General features: G+C 40.9%; 1 protein-coding gene across 2 annotated transcripts in view; it reads left to right on the top strand.

Annotated features, from left to right (window-relative positions):
* The first annotated feature begins 2,340 nt into the window (after positions 1-2,340).
* The window catches only part of TNKS2 (tankyrase 2), a 67,910-nt gene continuing 49,728 nt past the window's right edge, over positions 2,341-20,522 (top strand). Inside the window, exons 1-2 of one of the 2 annotated variants that reach the window (XM_078434586.2) lie at positions 2,341-2,848; positions 18,556-18,780. In XM_078434586.2, coding sequence (XP_078290712.1) covers positions 2,650-2,848; positions 18,556-18,780 — 424 coding nt within the window. In that variant the 5' untranslated portion in view covers positions 2,341-2,649. The remainder of the gene's footprint in view (positions 2,849-18,555; positions 18,781-20,522) is intronic. The other variant, XM_078434585.2, reaches the window with a different exon arrangement.

The following is a 20,522-nucleotide window of genomic DNA, read 5'->3' as shown; positions in this document are numbered from 1 at the left end:
TGATCATTCGGTTTTTAAAAATGCTAAGACCTTTTTGAGATACCATTTACATCCACTATATGTATTGGAAAAGTTAATCTGACAATACTAAGAATTGATGAGACAGAGACTTTTAAAAAACATGCTGCTGGGGGGCATGTAAATTATTAACAATCTCTTTTGAAGGACAATTTGGCATTACCTTGTAAAGTGAATTCATTTTCCCTAAGATTCAGTAATTCCAGTCCTAGGTAGTTGGTTCCTGCAGTGCTTTTTAAACCTTGAGTCCACACTCATTTGTGAGTTCTGTAATCCATTTACTAAGAGTCACAATTAGCCCTGGAGAAGTAAATGTTGTTTTATTATTTTGTGAAACTTTTGTTTTATATATGTATGTTTACTGGTGGAAGACACTAATTGCATTTCTTACACTATGAGTAATGGTGAAAAAGTTTGAAAACCTCTCATTAATTCTTGCACACGCATACCAAGAGAATGTATAAGAATGTTCATAGTAACAAAAATCGGAAGCAAACCTAGTGGCCCATAAAATTGTAAATTTGTGGTGTGTTCCTACAAGGCAACTCTATAAAGCAATGAAAACGCATACATGCGACTTACATACGTATCCTTAAGTGAAAAAAACACCACAAAGACTGACATTTTTTTATTTTTGTTTTTTAAATTTTTTAAAGTTTATTTATTTTGAGAAAGAGAGCACAAGCAAGGGAGGGGCAGAGAGAAGGAGAGATCAAATCCCAAGCAGGCTCGGAGCCATCAGTGCAGAGCCTGATGTGGGGCCACAAACAGTGAGATGATGACCTGAGCCGAGATCAAGAGTCTCGAATTCGGCCTAGCCACCCAGGTGCCCCAAGACTGACGTTTTTATAAAGCTTCCAAACGAGTAAAACTGAACAATATGTTGTTGAGAGATACACACATGGGAAGGGATTAATAAGAACAAATCAGTAAATAGGGAATTCCCAGTAAATAGGGAATAATAAAATTAGGAATACATTTGGCAGGTGAATGAAACGGGGAAAAAAAGATGCAATAGTATTGGTGTCATAGGTCTTATGTATTCATGGATATTCATTTTATTAATATGCAACATAATTTAAATTTATACTAAATATATTTATATGTAATTATATAACTTACATATGTATTAAAAGGTTCCTTCCTAAAAGTGCATATTCTCTGTCTTCTTGCACAGTAGTGAATCAACCCAATAGAAACTGAATTTCCTGAAAAACAGGTTAAGAAGTTAAAGACCACAGGGGGAAAATGCCTGTCAGCATGCCAAAGGTCAACATGTATCATTTCATGTAAGCATATCTTAACTTTCAAAAGTTCCCAGAGGCCAGGGCAGGGAGTAGGGAATGATAAATAGCTAGATCACTACCACTTTTTTCCTCTTAGTTTTGAAAGAGAGAGGGAGAGAGAATCCCAAGCAGGCTCTGTGCTATCAGCAAAGAGCAAAGACCCCCCCCCCCTCCCCGCCCCCACCCCGCCCCAGGCAGGGCTCCATCCCACGACCCTGGGATCATGACCCAAACTTAGAGGCTCAACCGACTAAGCCACCCAGGCGCCTGGCTAGATCACTACCTTAACCGTGACAATTATCTCTGTGGTTTTCTTGCTTCTGTGGTCTACATATACATCGCAAATCATTGAACTTTGTCAGCCATCCGTATACCCAGTGTATCCACACCTCATTCAAATCAGTACAATATTGATATATGTATGGGCCCGTTAGTTCTGAGCTAATAACGATAGCAAGAGTAATTAATCAGAGCCATCCCTCTCAATAATTTAGAATAGGAACAAACTTTCATCGCTCTCCTAATTTCCTTTAAATGAACTTGGGGCAGCTCATCCAAACTTCCCATGAAGTGGAAAGCAACTCATTCGTTTTCGAGAAGTGACTTACAAGAAGCAACAAAACAGCAGTTGCAGGGGAAGGGAAGAGACAGTAAACAGAAAAGAAATCCCCCGCCCTCACCCCACCCCCAGGAGAAAGGGATTGTGGAAACTGAAAAGTGGAGACTAAGAATTCTAAAAAAAAATATGCAAGATCGGGGAAAACCTTTCAAGCGCTCTTTTCAGTGTACAACAATAAGGAAATTCAGCTCAGGAAAACCATGCCTTAAAAAAAAAAAAAAAAAAAAAAGGCAAGAAACAATCATTCGACTTCAGCAAAACCCACTGCAAAGATGGCGGTGGGACGAAGCCCCTTCTCCTCTCGCCGCCAAAGGTCCTCGCCTCGCATTTCCCACAAACCCCTCCGCGCCGCCCGGCTCGCAGAAACCTGCCGGGCCGGTCGCGGACCACTGCGCAAGCGCGGCACCACGTCACGTGCCCTCCCAGGGCTCAGCGGAGCTGGCAGGAGGGGCCTTGCCAGCTTCCGCCGCCGCGTCGCTTCGGGGCTCGAACGGCGGGTTCGTGCTGCCTCTGCCGCCGCCGCGGGGCACCCGGGGGTCGCGGGGCCAAGCGAGGGGCGCGCGGCAGCGTGGCCATGGGACTGCGCCGACCCCGGTGACAGTAGGGAGCCCAGCGGCCCGGGCCCTGAGCGCGTCTCCTCCGGGGGGCCTCGCCCTCTTGCTCGCAGGGCCGGGGCTCCTGCTGCCGTTGCTGGCGCTGCTGCTGGCGGCGGCGGCGGCCAGGATCATGTCGGGCCGCCGCTGCGCCGGCGGGGGCGCGGCCTGCGCGGGCGCGGCGGCCGAGGCTGTGGAGCCGGCTGCCCGCGAGCTGTTCGAGGCGTGCCGCAACGGGGACGTGGAGCGAGTCAAGAGGCTAGTGACCCCCGAGAAGGTGAACAGCCGCGACACGGCGGGCAGGAAATCCACCCCGCTCCACTTCGCCGCAGGTAACCGGGACCAGTACCTCCTCGCCTCGCCCCACCTGCGCACCCGGGCTCTCAGGCCTGAAAGCAGGCACGGTGGTCCTCTGCTTTTCCTCGTAGGACTCGGGTGCTGGTCGTCTCGCTCTCGCCGATTGGGGACCGAGGCGAGGACTTGGGGCTAGGGGGCGAGCGTGTCCCACTCCCTGGAATTTTTTTTTTTTTTTTTTTTTTTTGCTTTGTTTTGTATCAACAATACCTGTACCAACTTCCGGTCTTGCTACTCTCAAAGACTTCCAGACACAAGAAAGAGTAGGGGACCTAGTAGACTTTGTGATTTGAAAGGCCAGTGATCTTCCAAAATCTGTCGTTCTTGCAAGTTCCACTACAGCTCTTCCTTTGTAAAATGTGACGATGTAATTCAGGAGGAGTAGCTTAATTAGCCGTTGACACGTTAGCGTTAATGGGTTTATCAGGGTCGTCAATCATTAGCAAGTTTCTGGAGAGGCTAGAACTGGAAAATAGTCAAGTTTGGGAAACCTGAGATCTGACTTGGGCTGGGTGCGGATGGGTAGTGGCTGCTACATTAACACTCACAAGTTGGGGTGGACAGTGGTAGGATGAGGGAAAAGATGGTACAGGAACTTGAACTTGCATCTAGAACTGAAGTTGGGACTAACCTCGCCTCATTCTGAGTTTAGATTGTTTGAATTACTTTTACTTAATTATTTACTAGGTTGGCTTTATAAGTGTACTAGGTTTAATTGAAGAATTTAAAAGAACTAGAAATGAGACACTCAGTTTATTTCCATAAAGCATTTAAACTTTTCGCTTCGAGGAGAGGTTATATATCCTCAAGTGAGCCATGCATGATTGAAAATGGGAGTGGGTTCTCATACTTAGGATAATCTTGTTTTTTTTTTTTTTTATTTTGTATTACATGGTTGTTTAAAACAATTTTGAAAAAAGCAGAAGGATGAGTTTTAAAGCATTCCCTTCTTTTAGAGTAGGCATGATGAGCGAGAAAGAGTGTAAGAAAAATTTCCTTGTTCACAGATAATTGCTTTTACTTGATTTGTTTGCTTTAACTTGCCCTGTTTTAAAATCTAAATACTACTAAGAGGTAATGCTTTCTATATCAGGTACAACTTTGTTGGGTTCCTATTGGGGAGCCTTTTTAAGAGGAAGGTATGGTGGGAGAACTAGAAACAGCCTGTGGGCAGCAGAAAGGAAAAGGGGAAAGCCACTGAAGTCAGATCTCACCTGTTTACCATTTTGCCTAAAATTTTAGTCTTTTCTCAGCTAATTGGGGTGTCTCATTTGGCCATGTAGTCAACATTTAAGCAACTGATTTGGCAAACTCATAACCAACTGATAAGTAATCCAAAGGGTAGTGTTACTTAGATTCTGTTCACTTGATCTGTGGGATAAAAATAACCAAGCAAGATCTTAGTTGCTACCTTTCAAGAATCTGGTGTATTAATGAGTTCATGTCTGAAAATAGTAGTATTTAGAGATTATGGGATTAGCTTTTCTTATTGACCTTGTTCCTCCCCCACAATCCCACCCTCGGTTCTGTCCCAACATTTCGAAGTACTTTTTTACATAGATTTCATGTGACTCAGACTGAAGTAAAAAAACTTGTTTTAGGAACCAATCTATCTCACTATTTACCCAAATTATCTGGTACAGGTCATATGACTAAGAATTTAAGGTACAAAGGGAGAATAATAAAATAAAAATTGTGAATGGTGTACATTAAATCAGAGCATTAAAAATAAAAGCCCTGCATTTAAACCCAGGCATATGAGAAACTTATTTAAAAATTAGTTTTGTAAATTCAATCTGAGTTATTAATGAGAAAATATGTTTTTTGTTTTTAAGTTTATATTTATTTTGAGAGAGAGAGAGAGAGAAAGAGCGTAAACAGGGTAGGGACGGAGAGAATCTCAAGCAGGCTTCGTGCTAGATCCCATCAACCGTGAGACTGTGACCTGTGCCGAACATTAAGAGTTGCACACTTGGGGCGCCTGGGTGGCGCAGTCGGTTAAGCGTCCGACTTCAGCCAGGTCACGATCTCGCGGTCCGTGAGTTCGAGCCCCGCGTCAGGCTCTGGGCTGATGGCTCAGAGCCTGGAGCCTGTTTCCGATTCTGTGTCTCCCTCTCTCTCTGCCCCTCCCCCGTTCATGCTCTGTCTCTCTCTGTCCCAAAAATAAATAAAAAACGTTGAAAAAAAAAAAAATAGAGTTGGACACTTAATTGAGCTGCCCAGACACCCCAGAACCTGTTTTAATTTTTAAATAAATGCATTTAGCTGCATTTACTCTTACATATGGAAAATACATTTAATAATCTCTTGTAGATAGCTGTCAGTCATGTTGATATGCATGTAAACACGCCGTTGGAAGCTCATTGTAGGTGTGGGGACTATGTAACTGCCTGACCAAGTAGTTTCTTGTGTTTGTACATTATAGAGTAAGGTACAAAGGGGAAAAATGTTTTGTTTTGTTTTGTTTTCGGTAGGCTTCGTGCCCAACACAGAGCCCAATGAGGGGCTTGAACTCACAACCCTAAGATCAGGACCTGAGCTGAGATCATGAGCTGGAATTATGTGTAGCTTAATCAACTGAACTATCCAGGAGCCCAGAAAAAAATATATATATACTTTTAAGCCAATTAAAGGGGGAAGAGGACATGTTTTTGTCTTTCTGTTTTGATGTCCAGGGAATAGGAATGAGAGATCTCTGCAGACCAAGGAAATGAATCATGATAGAAGAACAGTTTAGAAAAATTTGGTATGGCTCAGTCGGTTAAGGGTCTAAAATATTTAGCTATAAAGAATAAATTGCTAACCCCAAAGGAGTTAAGTTCTTCTGTTAATGAAAAATAACATAAATAGGAACTTTTTTCCTATTAGGTGCTTTTTATTATTAAACTAGATTGCATTTCCTCTAGATAAATACTCTTTAAGAAGCCATTTCTTATGAGAAAAATTGTTTCCTCTTCAGTCCCCCACCACACACACAGGATATGAATGATTTTTTTGTAATGCATCACAAAACTTGTAGCGGCAAGTTGACGGTAGGGAGACTGCAGCTCTAATTTTGCTAAAAGCAATAACACCTGAAATTCTTGACAGTGTAATCCCCTAGAAAACAGCAGTTTTCAGTAAAGGAGATTGGTTCTCTGAATTTATTTCTGAAAGATGAAGAAGAGGGACAGAAACTTTAGGAAAAAGCCATGTTGTTGTCTGTCACAGCCAAAGAAGTACATAGCGTGCTGTAGAATCTTAGGATGGGGTTGGGGGTGGGGATAGAATTCCATGACTTCGGTCTTTGGGGTGTGCGGAGAGGTATCATTCAGTAGAGAAATATGTAAAATCATTTATTAGGTTTAAAGAATTCAGGTATAGAAATGGTGGGAAGAGATGAGGTACATAGTTGTATGTTATTGGAGAATGACAAGTTGAAAAGAGCTTGCATTGTGGAGTTCTAGCTAAACAAGGTATCACTTGTTCTGCAGTTGTGTGCTACTCAGCCATCTACATTGGACTAGTCAGACTCAGTTTCAGTTCTTATATTCAATGGAGTGAATTGCAAAGGGTTGTTTGTTTTATTTTTTTGGTTCAGTTTGGTTTTTTATTCAGAGGAGGGTAGTGGAATTAGAGCATCTGGAAATTATTATAAAAGCAACAGATACAAAAACTAGAGTTACTTTAGGGATGAAAGAAGACTAAGGTTAGACAGTGTTAGACAGAATGTTACTGTCTTCACATATGTAGGAGACAAGTAGAAGAGTGAAATGGATATTGGATATGACTTAAGTGGCTTGGGCAATCAAAACCGGGGCCAGTAGGTGAAAGGTTACAAGGAGTCAGACTGACTTTAACAATCTGTTTAACTGTGGAATTGGCTGCAAGTGTCCAAACAGTGGTTGGATTGGCATCTTTCAGAAATGTGGGAAGGATTCCTGCATACAGGTGGGCAACTGGACCAACAGGTCAGAATCTGGATTGGTATAAGAAAGTGGAATGTTTACCCCCAATTGAAGGTTTTAACAGCTCAGCTACCAAAGATATAATAGCTTTTGTGATTGCCATTCATATCCTTTCCCAAAACGGTGCTGTTGAAGACCTCCAAAAACATTTCAATAGCATTTCCTATTCTTGGCTGTAGGCCAATACCATAATTATGGGAGATACACAAGATATACCCATATTCCTTACCTAGGACTAGAATTTTTTTTAAGTTTTTTATTTTTGAGAGACAGAGAGAGAGTGAGTGTGAGCAGGGGAGGGGCAGAGAGAGAGGGAGACACAGAATCTGAAGCAGGCTCCAGGCTCTGAGCAGGGCCTAATGTGGGGCTCGAACTCATGAACTGTGAGATCATGACCTGAGCTAAAGTCGGATGCTCAAACCGACTGAGCCACCCAGGCGCCTCTAGGACTAGAATTATAGATTGTTTCCAGCATTGGTTTTTGCTGTGGGAGATGATTAAATCCTATATCAGTAAAAAACCCGAATCTGAAATAAAGACCAGTCTATATAAGAATTCAGGGAACCCCTGGGTGGCTCAGTTGGTTGTGTGCAACTCTTGATTTTGGCTCAAGTCACGATCTCACAGTTCGTGCAATCAAGCCCCACATCAAGTTCCTTGATGGCAGTGTGGAGCCTGTTTGGGATTCTCTCTCTTGAAATTAATAAATAAACATTTTTTAAAAAGAATTTAGAATCTTTGGGGCACCTGGTTGGCTCAGTCAGTTAAACATCCAACTTTGATTTTTGGCTCAGGTCATGATCCCAGAGTTGTGGAATCAAGTCCAGCTTAAGATATTCATTCTCTCTCTCTCTCTCTCTCTCTCCCCCCCCCCCAAAATAAAACAAACAAAAAAAACCACTTTAGAATCCTTTCTTGACTTACCAGATCTCCCAGTATATTCTCAAGACTTGAGCTGTACTTCTTTCTTCAGATCTTGCTAGACTTAGAGATTGACTTCAATAACAATAGTTTGGAGTACTTGTTTCAGTACTTCCCCATTCAGATTATCAGGATTTGATCAACCCAAAGGCTATGGCATTCTTTTCCAAGTTTCTCCTAGTCTGACCAGAGAGGTAGTATATCTGTCCTAAGTTGAGCTAGGCAAAGCGTTTTTCCCTGTATTCTTCATTCTAAAATATATGTGGAAAATATGTTTCCGGATGTTAGTAAAGTTAATAGTAAATGAGAGGTTTAAAATGATATTCCTCAGAAAAATTTGGTAAGAGTCCTGGCTATATAAGTCAAAGCTGAAGGCCGCTTGATTATACATTCCCAACTCTCAGACCACAAGAGCCTTCTCAGTTTCATGGCCTTGTTGACATTTTCTGTTTCTGAGCTTTTCCTTCTGGCAAAGTCCTACAAGAGACCAGCCTACCTTTAGACTAGCAGGACACAGGGACAGCATTATCATTTTGTATTGGACTGGTTATATCGATGGCCCATCCCACCTTCGGACTGTAAAAGGAAGGAGAGGTGGTGGCTTTTGGTGAATATTCCTAAGCATCCAAATTGATTTCTATTGTGACTTCCACAATACTGTGGAAAACCATTCCAAAAACTTTGGAAGCCATTCACTGAAAGCATATTTTAGTATGGGAGCAAAATAAGATACTGTTAACAATACAGTAGTATTGAGAATACTGCTCTGACAAGAGTTGGCAATAGTTCCGAGACTGATAGCACCTAGATAGTGGTGAAATTTGACAAGAAAGAAACTGAATAGATTTCTTAATAGCCACAAATCATCAACTCCATACTCTCTGTGAGGGTCATTTGCTTACTGTTCCAACAAAATATTAAACATTGCACTAAACAGATGTTTATTAAGTCCTGTTTTATGCCAGATACTGGCTTTGGCCAGTGAACAGAAATGAACAGGATACAATACCTACCATTAAGTGACACAGTTTATTGATCAGTAAATTCACTTTACAAATAAGTCTGCTTTGTTTCACTGTCAGTGCTTTTTAGTGAATTCAAGCTCAAGTATGATTTCATCAGTATTTTCTCTTTCTTTCTTTCTTTCTTTCTTTTTTTAATGTTTATTTGTTTTGAGAGGGAGGGAGTAGGGAGAGAATCCCAATCCAGCACAGAGCCTGACACAAGGTTGGAACTCATGAACCGTGAGATCATGACCTGAGCCAAAATCAAGAATTGGACGCTTAACCAATTCAGCCACCCAGGCGCCCCTGATTTCATCAGTGTTCTCGAATGTAGAGTAGTGTTTGAAGATGAGTGCTGTCCCATAATTATCAAATAGACTGCATTGTATCCAGTGTATCCTGAGCAGCCATGACTGCCAATGAGATCCTTGGGATTTAGAGATTGGCACTAACTCTAAGGATATACCTTCTCAGGTTTTACCTGGCCAGTGAGAGCATTATCAAAATATATCCTATATATCCTGAAATGCTTTTTTTGTTTGTTTGTTTGTTTGTTTTTAAAGAACTGAGTACTTAACAGAAGACTTTGAACTGTTTTTGAGACCATATGAATGAAGATTTCATCAAGGATTAGCCCTCAGAGTTCGGGAAGCATCTTAAATCTAAAGGTTTTGCCAAACTCCCAACAATAAAATGCTTAGAATTTGAAATAGCTACCTACTGACCCCCCTCTAATCCCCCCCCCCCCCCATGCCAAGGAAGTGGCTTCAGGCATTCAAAAGCTGAGAGTCCTCGGGGCGCCTGGGTGGCGCAGTCGGTTAAGCGTCCGACTTCAGCCAGGTCACGATCTCACGGTCCGTGAGTTCGAGCCCCGCGTCAGGCTCTGGGCTGATGGCTCGGAGCCTGGAGCCTGTTTCCGATTCTGTGTCTCCCTCTCTCTCTGTCCCTCCCCCCTTCACGCTCTGTCTCTCTCTGTCCCAAAAATAAATAAACGTTGAAAAAAAAATTTAAAAAAAAAAAAAAAACAAAAGCTGAGAGTCCTCATCTACTCTTTTAGGATAGCAACATGATCTCTACTCACGTAGTATAGTCATTACAATGTGACTTGTAAAAAGTGCCTATATCTGCTGTCAGCCTCCTGACAGGTTTTAGTCATCCTAATGGCTAGAGAATCATGTTAATACAAAGTTACTGAACAGTCATCTGTGTCTTGGACTGTTGGTAACTGTGTAGGTATAATAACTTGACCCATTCCACCCCTGTTTCTTCCCCAGCTAAAACTTCAGTTTTAGTATTTAGTCATACATGTCAGTATTGAGTCTCTTTAACTGGTTTTAAGCAACCTTCTTCAATTCCCAAATGATATTTTAATAGAAGGCTACTACTTGACTTCAGCTAGATCACCAGTCCTTTGGGATAGATACCTTCATAATTGACACAATATCTTGTAATAATTACATGTTCAACTAAAGCTGTTTCTTTTTTGAGAAGTTAGCCTGTGAATTACCATTTTGATTACTTCAGATGTGCTGATTACCATTGAAGAAATAGTGATCCTCCTTCTAAAAGTGGGCACATCAAGTAGCGTTCCCTAAGAAGAGATACTTTGACTAATTTTTCTTTGTTCTGATTCCTTTTCTCTTACTCTCCAGTTTAAGAATTCTTTTATAAAAGGGGCGCCTGGGTGGCTCAGTTGGTTGGGCGACCAACTTCGGCTCAGGTCGTGATCTCGCGGTCCGTGAGTTCGAGCCCCGCATCGAGCTCTGTGCTGACAGCTCGGAGCCTGGAGCCTGTTTCGGATTCTGTGTCTCCCTCTCTCTCTGACCTTCCCCCATTCATGCTCTGTCTCTCTCTGTCTCTAAAATGAATAAACATTAAAAAAAAAAAAAATTAAATAAAGTTTAAAAAAAAAAGAATTCTTTTATAAAAGCATTTCCTCCAGGTGGGTGCTGAATGGCTGGGAAAGCAGAACTATTAATTGGGGCAACTGTGGATGGCTTACTTGGAGAGGACAGTAAGATCAACAACGCTCAGGCAGAGATAAGGAAGATGAAAGTCAGAACATAGTGGCAAGATATTTGGCCTTTTCCTCCTTAAAATTTTCCCTCTTGGGTTCTGCAGTGCCATCTATTCTTAATTTGACTTCTTAGGCTCCTTTTCTCATAGTAATTCAGCAAATATCAACAAATTGCTGTGTGCCACACAGTGTGAAGGACACTGGGAAAGTAATAATAAACTAAAAGACATGGCTCCTGCCTTTTATGGAACTTAAGAGTCCAGAAGATGAGTAAATGGTAAATCCAGATTTTAGTAAGTGTCAGAGGTTATTGCCATGAACAACCAAGAAAAAAAAAAAATCTCCATTTCTCCGCAGGTTGCGTTCTACTAGAGAAAAGGGGGAGACCAAATAAAGAATGTTAAGATAGAAAGTAACACTGGTGGGTAGAATGGACTCCTTTAGATAGGATGGTCAGGGATGGCCTCCTTAAGGTGGTGATATTTGAACAGAATAGACACTAGGAGGAATGAATAGTGAGTGACGGCTACCGTGCGTAGTGAGAAATGCAGAGAACAAGGGAGGAGCAGTCCAAGCAGAAGGGCAGCATGTACCAAGTCCCTGAAGTAATGTTGGCACACTTGAAACAGAAAAAAAGCTGGATCATAGCTCAGAAAGCATAGAGTGGTGTGAAATGTACTTAAGAGAAGTAGGTAAGAGCCAGTTTTCATGCAACAGGCCTTGCAGGACACAGCACAGTGATTAAATTTTATTCTGTGAGCATCAGTGGGAAGCCAGTGAGCTTTTTTTTTTTCCCCAATTACTCAAACTTTTATTATATTTCAGGAACAGAAGTAATCAAGAATTTAAATGTAGTACATTTAGCCAGTGAACTATTCTAAAGTATCACTGATGATATAATGATAATGTAATATTGGTACATATTTAAATAATTTAGGTAAATTTAAGTAACTTACTAATGATGATTTTATTTTGTTTTTTAAGTTTATTTTTGGGAGAGAGAGAGAGCACAAGTGGGGAAGGGGCACAGAGGGAGAGGGAGAAAGACAGACAGAACCTGAACCGGGCTCCAGGCTCCAGGCTCCAGGCTCCAGGCTCCAGGCTCCAGGCTCCAGGCTCCAGGCTCTAGGCTCTGAGCTGTCAGCCCAGAGCCCGGTGCAGGGCTCGAAACCACAAACCATGAGATCATGACCTGAGCTGAAGTCAACCAACTGAACCACCCAGGTGCTCCGATGATGATTGTTTTCAAAAGGTCCCTTGGGACAGAAGTAGAGTGAGGGGCCCAATTAGACTGTTGTAATAATACAGGCTGGAGACAATAGTGATTGGGTCGGGGCAGGGTGATTGGAAATGAAGAGAAGTTCCGGAACATGTTGAGTTTAAGATGCCTTTAGAATGTCCAGGTAGAGATATGTCCAGTAAATTGTCTGTAATTCAAGTGAAAAGTCTAGCTACACTGGAGATTTAAATTTGGAGGTTATGTATGTAGTTGGTACTTAATGCTGTAGGAGTAGATGAGATCACCTAGGAAGGGAAAAGAGGATAGAAAACTGAATCTTGAGGAATGCTGACATTTAGAAATTGGGTGGAGGAAGCAAGAAGGCCTCAGCTAGATAGGACTGTCCAAGACTTGAACTCCTCTTCTGCCAGAGACCTGTTTTGTCTGTAGCCTTCCTCATCTGAGTTGATGCCAGCTCCACCCCTCTGTTTCTCAGTTCAAAAACCTTAACATCATCCACAACTCCTCTCTCTCTCACCTTTTTACCCCTACCCTCACCCCACATCCAATCCATGAAGAAACTATACTGCTTCTACCTTCAGAGTACCCAGAATATGCCCTAATTACTCTCACAATTGCCACCAGATTCTTAGAGTGGTCCTCAAGCCTGTCTTTCTGGCCCTCATTAATTCTGACCTCATCTCCTACTTTGCTACAGCTTTCTCACTCAGCTCCAGTCACTCTGGCCTTACTGTTGGCTGTTCTTTCAAGTCTTTGATCAAATGTTACCATCACAGCAATACCTATGGTTATAGCAGCGCTTTTGATAACAGCCCAATTATGAAAAGAGCCTAAAAGTCCATCAACTGACGAATGGATAAAGAAGATGTAGTGTGTGAAATATTACTCAGCGATCAAAAAGAATGAAATCTTGCCATTTGTAACAATGTGGGTGAAACTAGAGTGTATTATGCTAAGCAAAATAAGTCAGAGACAAATGATTTCACTCATGTGGAATTTAAGAAGTAAAACAGATGAACATAGGGAAAGGAAAGCAAAACAAGATAAAAACAGGGAGACAAACCATAGAACAAACTGAGAGTTGGTGGAGGGGTGTTGGGTGGAGGGATGGGCTAAATGGGTGATGGGCATTAAGGAGGGCAGTTGTTGGCACCTGGATCACTCATTTGGTTAAGTGTCTGACTTTGGCTCAGGTTATGATCTCACTGTTTGTGAGTTTGAGCCCCGTGTCCAGCTGTATGCTGATAGGTTGGAGCCTGCTTCAGATTCTGTGTCTCCCTCTCTCTCTGCCCCTTCCCTGTGTGCTCATGCGCGTGCGCTCTCTCTCTCTCTCTCGCTCTCTCTCTCGCTCTCTCTTTCAAAAATAAACATTAAAAATTTTTTTAAGTAAAAGGAGGGCACTTGTTGGAATGAGCACTAGGTGTTCTATGTAAGTGATGCATCACTAAATTTTATTCCTGAAATCATCATTGCACTATATGTTAACTAACTTGGATTTTAATTAGAACAGCAAAGGGGCGCCTGGGTGGCTCAGTTGGTTAAGGGTCTGACTTCAGTACAGGTTATGATCTCACAGTTCAGGAGTTCAAACCCTGCATTCAGCTCTGTGCTGACAGCTCCAAGCTTAGAGTCTGCTTCAGATGCTCTGTCCCTCTCTGTGTGCCCCTCTCCCACTTGCTTACTCATGCGCGCGCACTCACTCACTCTCTCTCTCTCTCAAAAATAAATGTTAAGAAAAAATTTTTAAAGAAATAAACCAAGAACAACACTGTCTATGATGACCTCCTTGTTCAACTTTACAACCCATCTCCTTACACACACCCTGATCACTTCTTATTCTGCTTTTGTTCTCATTACCTTCTAACATAATTATTTTTTGCATTTATTGCTCATCTCTCCCACCTCCACAGAATAGAAGTTCCTCACAGGCAGGGATTTGGTCTCTCATTCACTAGCATGTCCCAGGCACCAAAAAAAGTGTCTCTCATATAGTAGATATTCCCTAATCATTTGTTGAATGAATGGATGAGACAGGAGGAAAACCAGTAGCGTGTGATGAAATGGAAGTTTTGGAGACACTATTTCAGGAAGGAAGGGAGTAGTCAGTTGCCAAATGTTGTTGAGAGGTCTCGTCAAATGAAAACAGACATATATCCCTTGGATTTGGTAACATGGAGATTTTAAGTAACCTTGATGAAAGCAGTTGTAAAGAAGCAGCAGAAGCCAGATTGGATTTGGAAGAGGAGTGAATAAGAGAAAGAATTGATGGCAGCCTCTAGAGATTTGATTATGAAGTGGAGCAGAAAAACGGAAATTTGAATTTAGGGAGAATATTTTGTATAAAATGGAAGATACAGAACATGTTTACATACTGTCAGGAATGATCTAGTAGAGAGGGAGGTATTGTTGGGAGTGGGGAGAGAACAAAGACTTTGAGAAGGGACTAAAGTACAAGATGAAAAGGGATTGATCTTTGATAGAAAGTACACTTCAACACAACAGAAAACTAGCTTCAGATGCCATTGTGACGGTCACAGCTCCAGCTCATACCAGTTTCCTGAGTTCAAGATCTGCGGAGCTTTCTACTTGGCATTCATTCCACAGGCACCTCAAACTAAGCATTTCCAAATCCAAATGATCTTATCCCATGAAACCTGTTTCTCAAAGATCTGACGGCCACCCCTTCCTTCTCCTCTTTCCCCAGAGTAAAGAAGTTACCAGGTGCTTTCTTGTCTCTTTAGTTACTCCTGTGTACAGTAGAAAAAATTAGAACCAATTTATCCCTGAGAAAGGACCTACAGGTCTCCAGCTGTTGATGGCTTGACTTATGATTGTACTATTTTACAATGGTGCAAAAGCGGTATGTCAGTAGAATCCATAGTTCGAATTTTGAATTTTGATCTCGTGCTGGGCTGGCACCGTGCAATACATGTTGGTGATTCTGGGCAGAGGCATTGAGCTGCAGCTCCCAGTCAGCCTGTGATCCTGTAATGACAAGGGTAAACAACCGATACACTTAAAACCATTCTGTTACTTTCAGTATAGTGTTCAGTAAATTATATGAGATACCCAACACTTTATTATAAAATAGGCTTTCTGTTAGATTTTGCCCAACTTTAAGCTAATACGTAAGTATTCTAAGCATGTTTAAGGTGGGCTAGGCTAAGTTGTGATTGATGTTCAGTGGGTTAGGTGTATTTAGTGCATTTTGGACATACAGTATTTTCAACTAAATGGGTTTATCAGGATATAACCCCATTGTAAGTTGAGGAAGATTTGTAGTTAAATTATGGTACTTCCAACAGATAAATTAGGTAATGATAGGAGTTGATTTCTGGGATATTACTAGAGTTTTTAAAGAAGGATGCGAAACTCTTTTTGCTGTTTTTAAATACTAGTAGGTATTTGTCCTTCAGTAAGCATTTTTATGTTGTAGCAGTATATTTATGCTGTTTCTAAGAGGAGGCTTAGTAATATAGGAGTAATTTCCTTTGGGTCTTTGTGAGGGCTTTTCAAGGAGGATTCAACCTGAATTGTATTATTAAATTGAATTCAGTTAATTTGCAACTCTGTGAGTGCCAGTTATGTACCAGGTGTTGGGTATTTTTGCAGTGATCATGAATTTTATAAGATTTCATTAGGAATTGTAAGCTCACAGAGATACATGCACCCTCCTCTCCTCCCTGTTCATTGCGGCATTATTTACAATAGTCAAGACCTGAAGCAACCTAAGTGTCAATTGATGGATGAAGGAAATGTGGTATATGTATATTTAATGGAATATTATTCACCCATAAGAATGAAATCTTGCCATTTGTAACATGGATTGACCTTGAGGGCATTATGTAAGTAAAAGAAAGAAATACTGTGTGATCTCACTTATGTATGAAAGCTTACCCCCCCACACCCCCCCCCCCAAAAAAAACCCCTCCTAGAACAGATTGGTAGTTGTCAGAAGTGGGAGGTGAAGGGGTGGGTGAATCAGTGAAGGTGGTCCAAAGATAAAAGCTTCCAGTTACATAATAAATAAGTCCTGGGGATGTAATGTACAGTATGCTGACTATTTTAATCACTGTATATTTGAAAGTTGCTAAGAGAGTAGATCTTAAAAGTTCTCATCACAAGAAAAGGAAATTTGTAATTATGTGTGCTGATGGATGCTAACTAGACTTAACGTGCTGTTCATTTGACAGTATATAAAAATGCTGGATTACTATGTTGTACACTTGAAACTAATACATTATTTGTGAGTTGTGTCTCAATTTTTTTTTTAAAGGCAAAAGATTCCACTAAAACCTGCCTGAAAACAGTTTTAAAAACAGTATTCCATAAGACAAAGTCCAGATGCCACCTTAGCATGACATAAAAGATTTTTCCTCATCTGGTTATCTGCCTAATTGGCATTCTCTGTCTTATCGTGAATGATTTGCTTTTTCATGCTTCCGTGTCTGTGTACATTTTGTCTCTTCTGCTTGGACTGCAGTGTTCTACCCTTGCTCAGATCCTTCCCACCCACCTCTCCTCTCCTCATTTTCTTCATGATCCCTTGAAGAAAAATCCCTTGATTTTTCTGTAAGTCTTCAATTCAGATTTCACTGGAATCTCCTTGGGTAGTCCTTCCTATTCTCTGCTTTTCCCCCAATTTAGGTATTCCTTTCTTTGGACTTTAGTAACATTTTTGGTATACCTCTGTTATGGCAGTTGTATTGAAATGATTGCCTTTTTTTGTTTTTCCACATCTTAAATTGTGAGCTCTTTGAGAATAGGGAGAATCAGAGATAGGAAGATACTTATCTTTGTGACATGGAGCCTAGCAATATTAAAACAAAGAATCCAGTTAATCTTTCCAACCATCTAATTCTTACATCGGCTGCAACTAGGCCAGCCCCAGGCATACACCTTAAAAAGATTCTACTGCTGCTTTTTTTTTTTTTTTTAAGTTTATTTATTTTGAGAGAGAGTGCAAGCAGGGGAGAGGCAGAGAAATAAGGAGAATCTCAAGCAGGATCCACACTGTCACCTCAGCCCATACAGGGCTCGAACTCCTCAAACCCTAAAACCATGACCTCAGCTGAAATCAGGAGTTGGACACTTAACCGACTGAGACACCCAGGCACCCCACTACTGCTGCTTTCTCATTCAGCTCCCACTCTGGTTTTAGAAAAACTGTATTCAGGGTTGGTGGTTTTGAGAATATTCGGGTAAGGGTCATCTGGGTGGCTCAGTCAGTTGAGCATCTTCAGTTCAGGTCATGATCTTGTGGTTCATTAGTTCAAGCCCCGTGTTGGGCTTATTGCTGTCAGCCTTTCAGCGTTGAGCCTGCTCTGGATCCTCTGTCCCCTCTCTCTGCCCCTCTCCTACTTGCACTTCCCCAAAAATAATTTAAAAAAATTTTTTTAGCAAAAAAGAATATTGGGGTAAAACTTTAGATGAGTGAGAAGGGGCTTCTGTCTCTCCTAGCACTCAGGTATAACCTCCCCATCTGCTTTAACATATGCCTGAAATTCTTCCCATTTCATTTTGTTTTAGCTGTAAAAAAGGTTTTTAGCGTTGTTATGTGAGAATGGTTAAGAGATTGAAATTCATTAGTACTGATTCTGTAAACCAGTATAAATGAGTTGTCAGACTTTTTTCTTTTGTTTGATATGGGGCCAGTTACAGCAGAACTGTGGAACATGGTTTTCTGAAGGAGGTCTCCTACCTAGAAAGAGGTTGCTTGTGTTGTGCACGTGACAACGTAGGGGCTCCTTTGAAGACACCTGATGTCACACTGTTGCCCAAGATCGCTTCTATTTTCATTGCATAGACTAACTGTAAGCAGATATTTTTTGTGTTGCTATCTCATAGTCCCTAATTTAGTGGAACCATTTTTTTTGAGATAGATGTGGGAAAGAGATTCTAGCAAGAGTTATATACTTTGAATATCTGAAAATGTATGCACGCTAAATATGCAGAACTCCATATTTGCAATTAGAAATGCCATTAGAGAGTGGGAAACATTTGAACTCTGGGCTTTCAGTCACTTACTTCATAACCTTTCTCTGAAGTTAGTTAGTACACTTGACCCTTGAGCAATGTGGGGGTTGGGGTGTTGATCTCTGTGCAGTCAGAAATCCACATATAACTTTTAACTCCCCAAAAACTTAACTACTAATAACCTACTGTTGCCCACAGCAACCTTACTGATAACATAAACAGTCAAGTAATAATATTTCATATGTCATATGTATTATATACTGTATTCTTAGAGTAATAACAAAGAGAAAATAAAATACATTTATAGTACTGTAAAAAAATCTGCTTATAAGTGGACCCATGCAATTTAAACCAATGTTGTTCAAGAGTCAGCTATACTACCTAAAGCATTGGAGAGTCCCTCTGCTTTCTTATTAGTAAGTGATATATTTCAGACCCTCTTTTCATCAATTATTTTTTTAATTGTTGTATCTTTTGTTATTCTTCATCCAAAGACATTTTAGCGTGGCTAGTATTTATTGATACTAATTGATGTATTTTCTTTGGCAAACTTAAATGTGGATAATTTGTTTTCTTTTAGGTTTTGGGCGTAAAGATGTGGTTGAATATTTGCTTCAGAATGGTGCAAATGTCCAAGCACGTGATGATGGAGGGCTTATTCCTCTTCATAATGCATGTTCTTTCGGTCATGCTGAAGTAGTCGGTCTCCTTTTGCGACATGGTGCGGACCCAAATGCTCGTGATAATTGGAATTATACTCCCCTCCATGAAGCTGCAATTAAAGGAAAGATTGATGTTTGCATTGGTAAGTCTGTTTACTTTCCAGAATATTCTTGAAGTAACTATTCTGAATCTAAGTTAAATTCATTTGTTAATGTGATCAAATTCTGCCAGACTTTATTTAAATACTAGAGAATACTTTGTGATTTAATCTAACCATTATTTACTGAGTGTCTGTTTTTGTATGTTATTGAGCTTAAGTTCTTTAAAGAAGAGAGCACAAAATTCCCATTCTGTAGAAATTTAGATAAGACACATGAAGAAGCAAGTAAAGTCATGATAGAAGTGAACAGAGAGTGTTAGAGGATACTGAGTACCATGACTGGGTTGGAGTCAAGTTTCTCCTTCCTGGAGTCTTTCCAGGAAGTTGTGGGAGAAAGATTGAAAAGGTAGGTAGACTTCTTTGTAAAAAGCTTTGAATTGCAGATTAAGGAGCTTGATACTGTTATGTAGGTAGTGTGAAATCATTGAAGACTTTGGAGGAGACAGTCTGGTAAGAGTAGTATATTTTTGAAAGAACAATCTGGTACAGTGCTGGGTTGAATGGATGGCATCAGACAGACTAGCTTGGAAGCTGTAAAATAATCCCGATGAGAAATGAGGGCATCAAGGAGGGTTGTAGAATAGAAATGGCAGGATAAGTAAAGAAGCATTTGAAGGACAAATGATCAGTTAACAAATGATACAGGATTGGCCTGATAGGTTGGTTGGTCACTGGCAGAAAATTATAATTGAAAAGATTATTTGAGAGTTTTCATTAACCCTGGTATTGACTTTTCTGAGCCTAACAGTCAAGGGTTTCAGACTCTGCTTACCTTAGCTCTATTTCTTGATTCAAAACAAGGACAGCTGAAATCCTTGAGACAGCTAGAAAACCAGTTCGGTGCACTAGGAAAAGTCCAGGTACTCTATGCTGGATTTAAAAGTTGCTCTCTTGGGGCACCTGGGTATCTCAGTTGGTTAAGCATCCGACTCCAGCTTAGGTCATGATCTCACTGTTTGTGAGTTCCAGCCCCACATTGGGCTGGCTCTGTGTGCAGACAGCTCCGAGCCTGCAGCTTACTTTGGATTCTGTCTCCTGCTGTCTCTGCCCCTCCCCCGCTTGCGCTATCTCAAAAATAAATAAACATTTAAAAAAAAAAAAAAAAGTCACTCTCTCCTCACCCCAAAACCCATATCGCTATTTATAACTATTTATACCAGTCCCAGCCTAGCTCAAGTTAGGTCATTTATAATCAAGATACAAAACACTTTACCTAGTAGCCTCTGCCCTGTTCTCCTTTCCTGTGTGTTATCTGAAATTGCTGCTGCCCTCTGCTCACAGCCCTTTTCTAGTTCCTGAGTCATAGACATATAAATCATCAGCTTTAATAATGCAGCATTTTCCAAATACGGTTATAGATCTGCACTGTCCAGTATGGTAACTGAGCACGTGTGATGCAGCTAGTCTGAATGGAGATATACTTTTAACATACCATATTTCAAAAACCATGAAAGAAAGGAATGCAAAAATCTCAATTTTATATTGATCACAATATAAATATAAATGTTGAGATGATGGTATTTTGGGTATATTGGATTAAATAAAATATTGAAAATAACTTATCCTGTTTTTTTTTTTTTTTTTTTTTTTTAACATTTTTTATTTATTTTTGGGACAGAGAGAGACAGAGCATGAACGGGGGAGGGGCAGAGAGAGAGGGAGACACAGAATCGGAAACAGGCTCCAGGCTCCGAGCCATCAGCCCCGAGCCCGACGCGGGGCTC

The sequence above is a fragment of the Panthera onca genome, chromosome D2 (assembly GCF_046562875.1).
Source record: "Panthera onca isolate mPanOnc1 chromosome D2, mPanOnc1 haplotype 2, whole genome shotgun sequence".
In the NCBI taxonomy this organism is placed as follows: Eukaryota; Metazoa; Chordata; class Mammalia; order Carnivora; family Felidae; genus Panthera; species Panthera onca.
The sequence above is the reverse complement of the archived record's forward strand: the minus strand, read 5'-3'. Positions and strand labels throughout refer to the sequence as shown.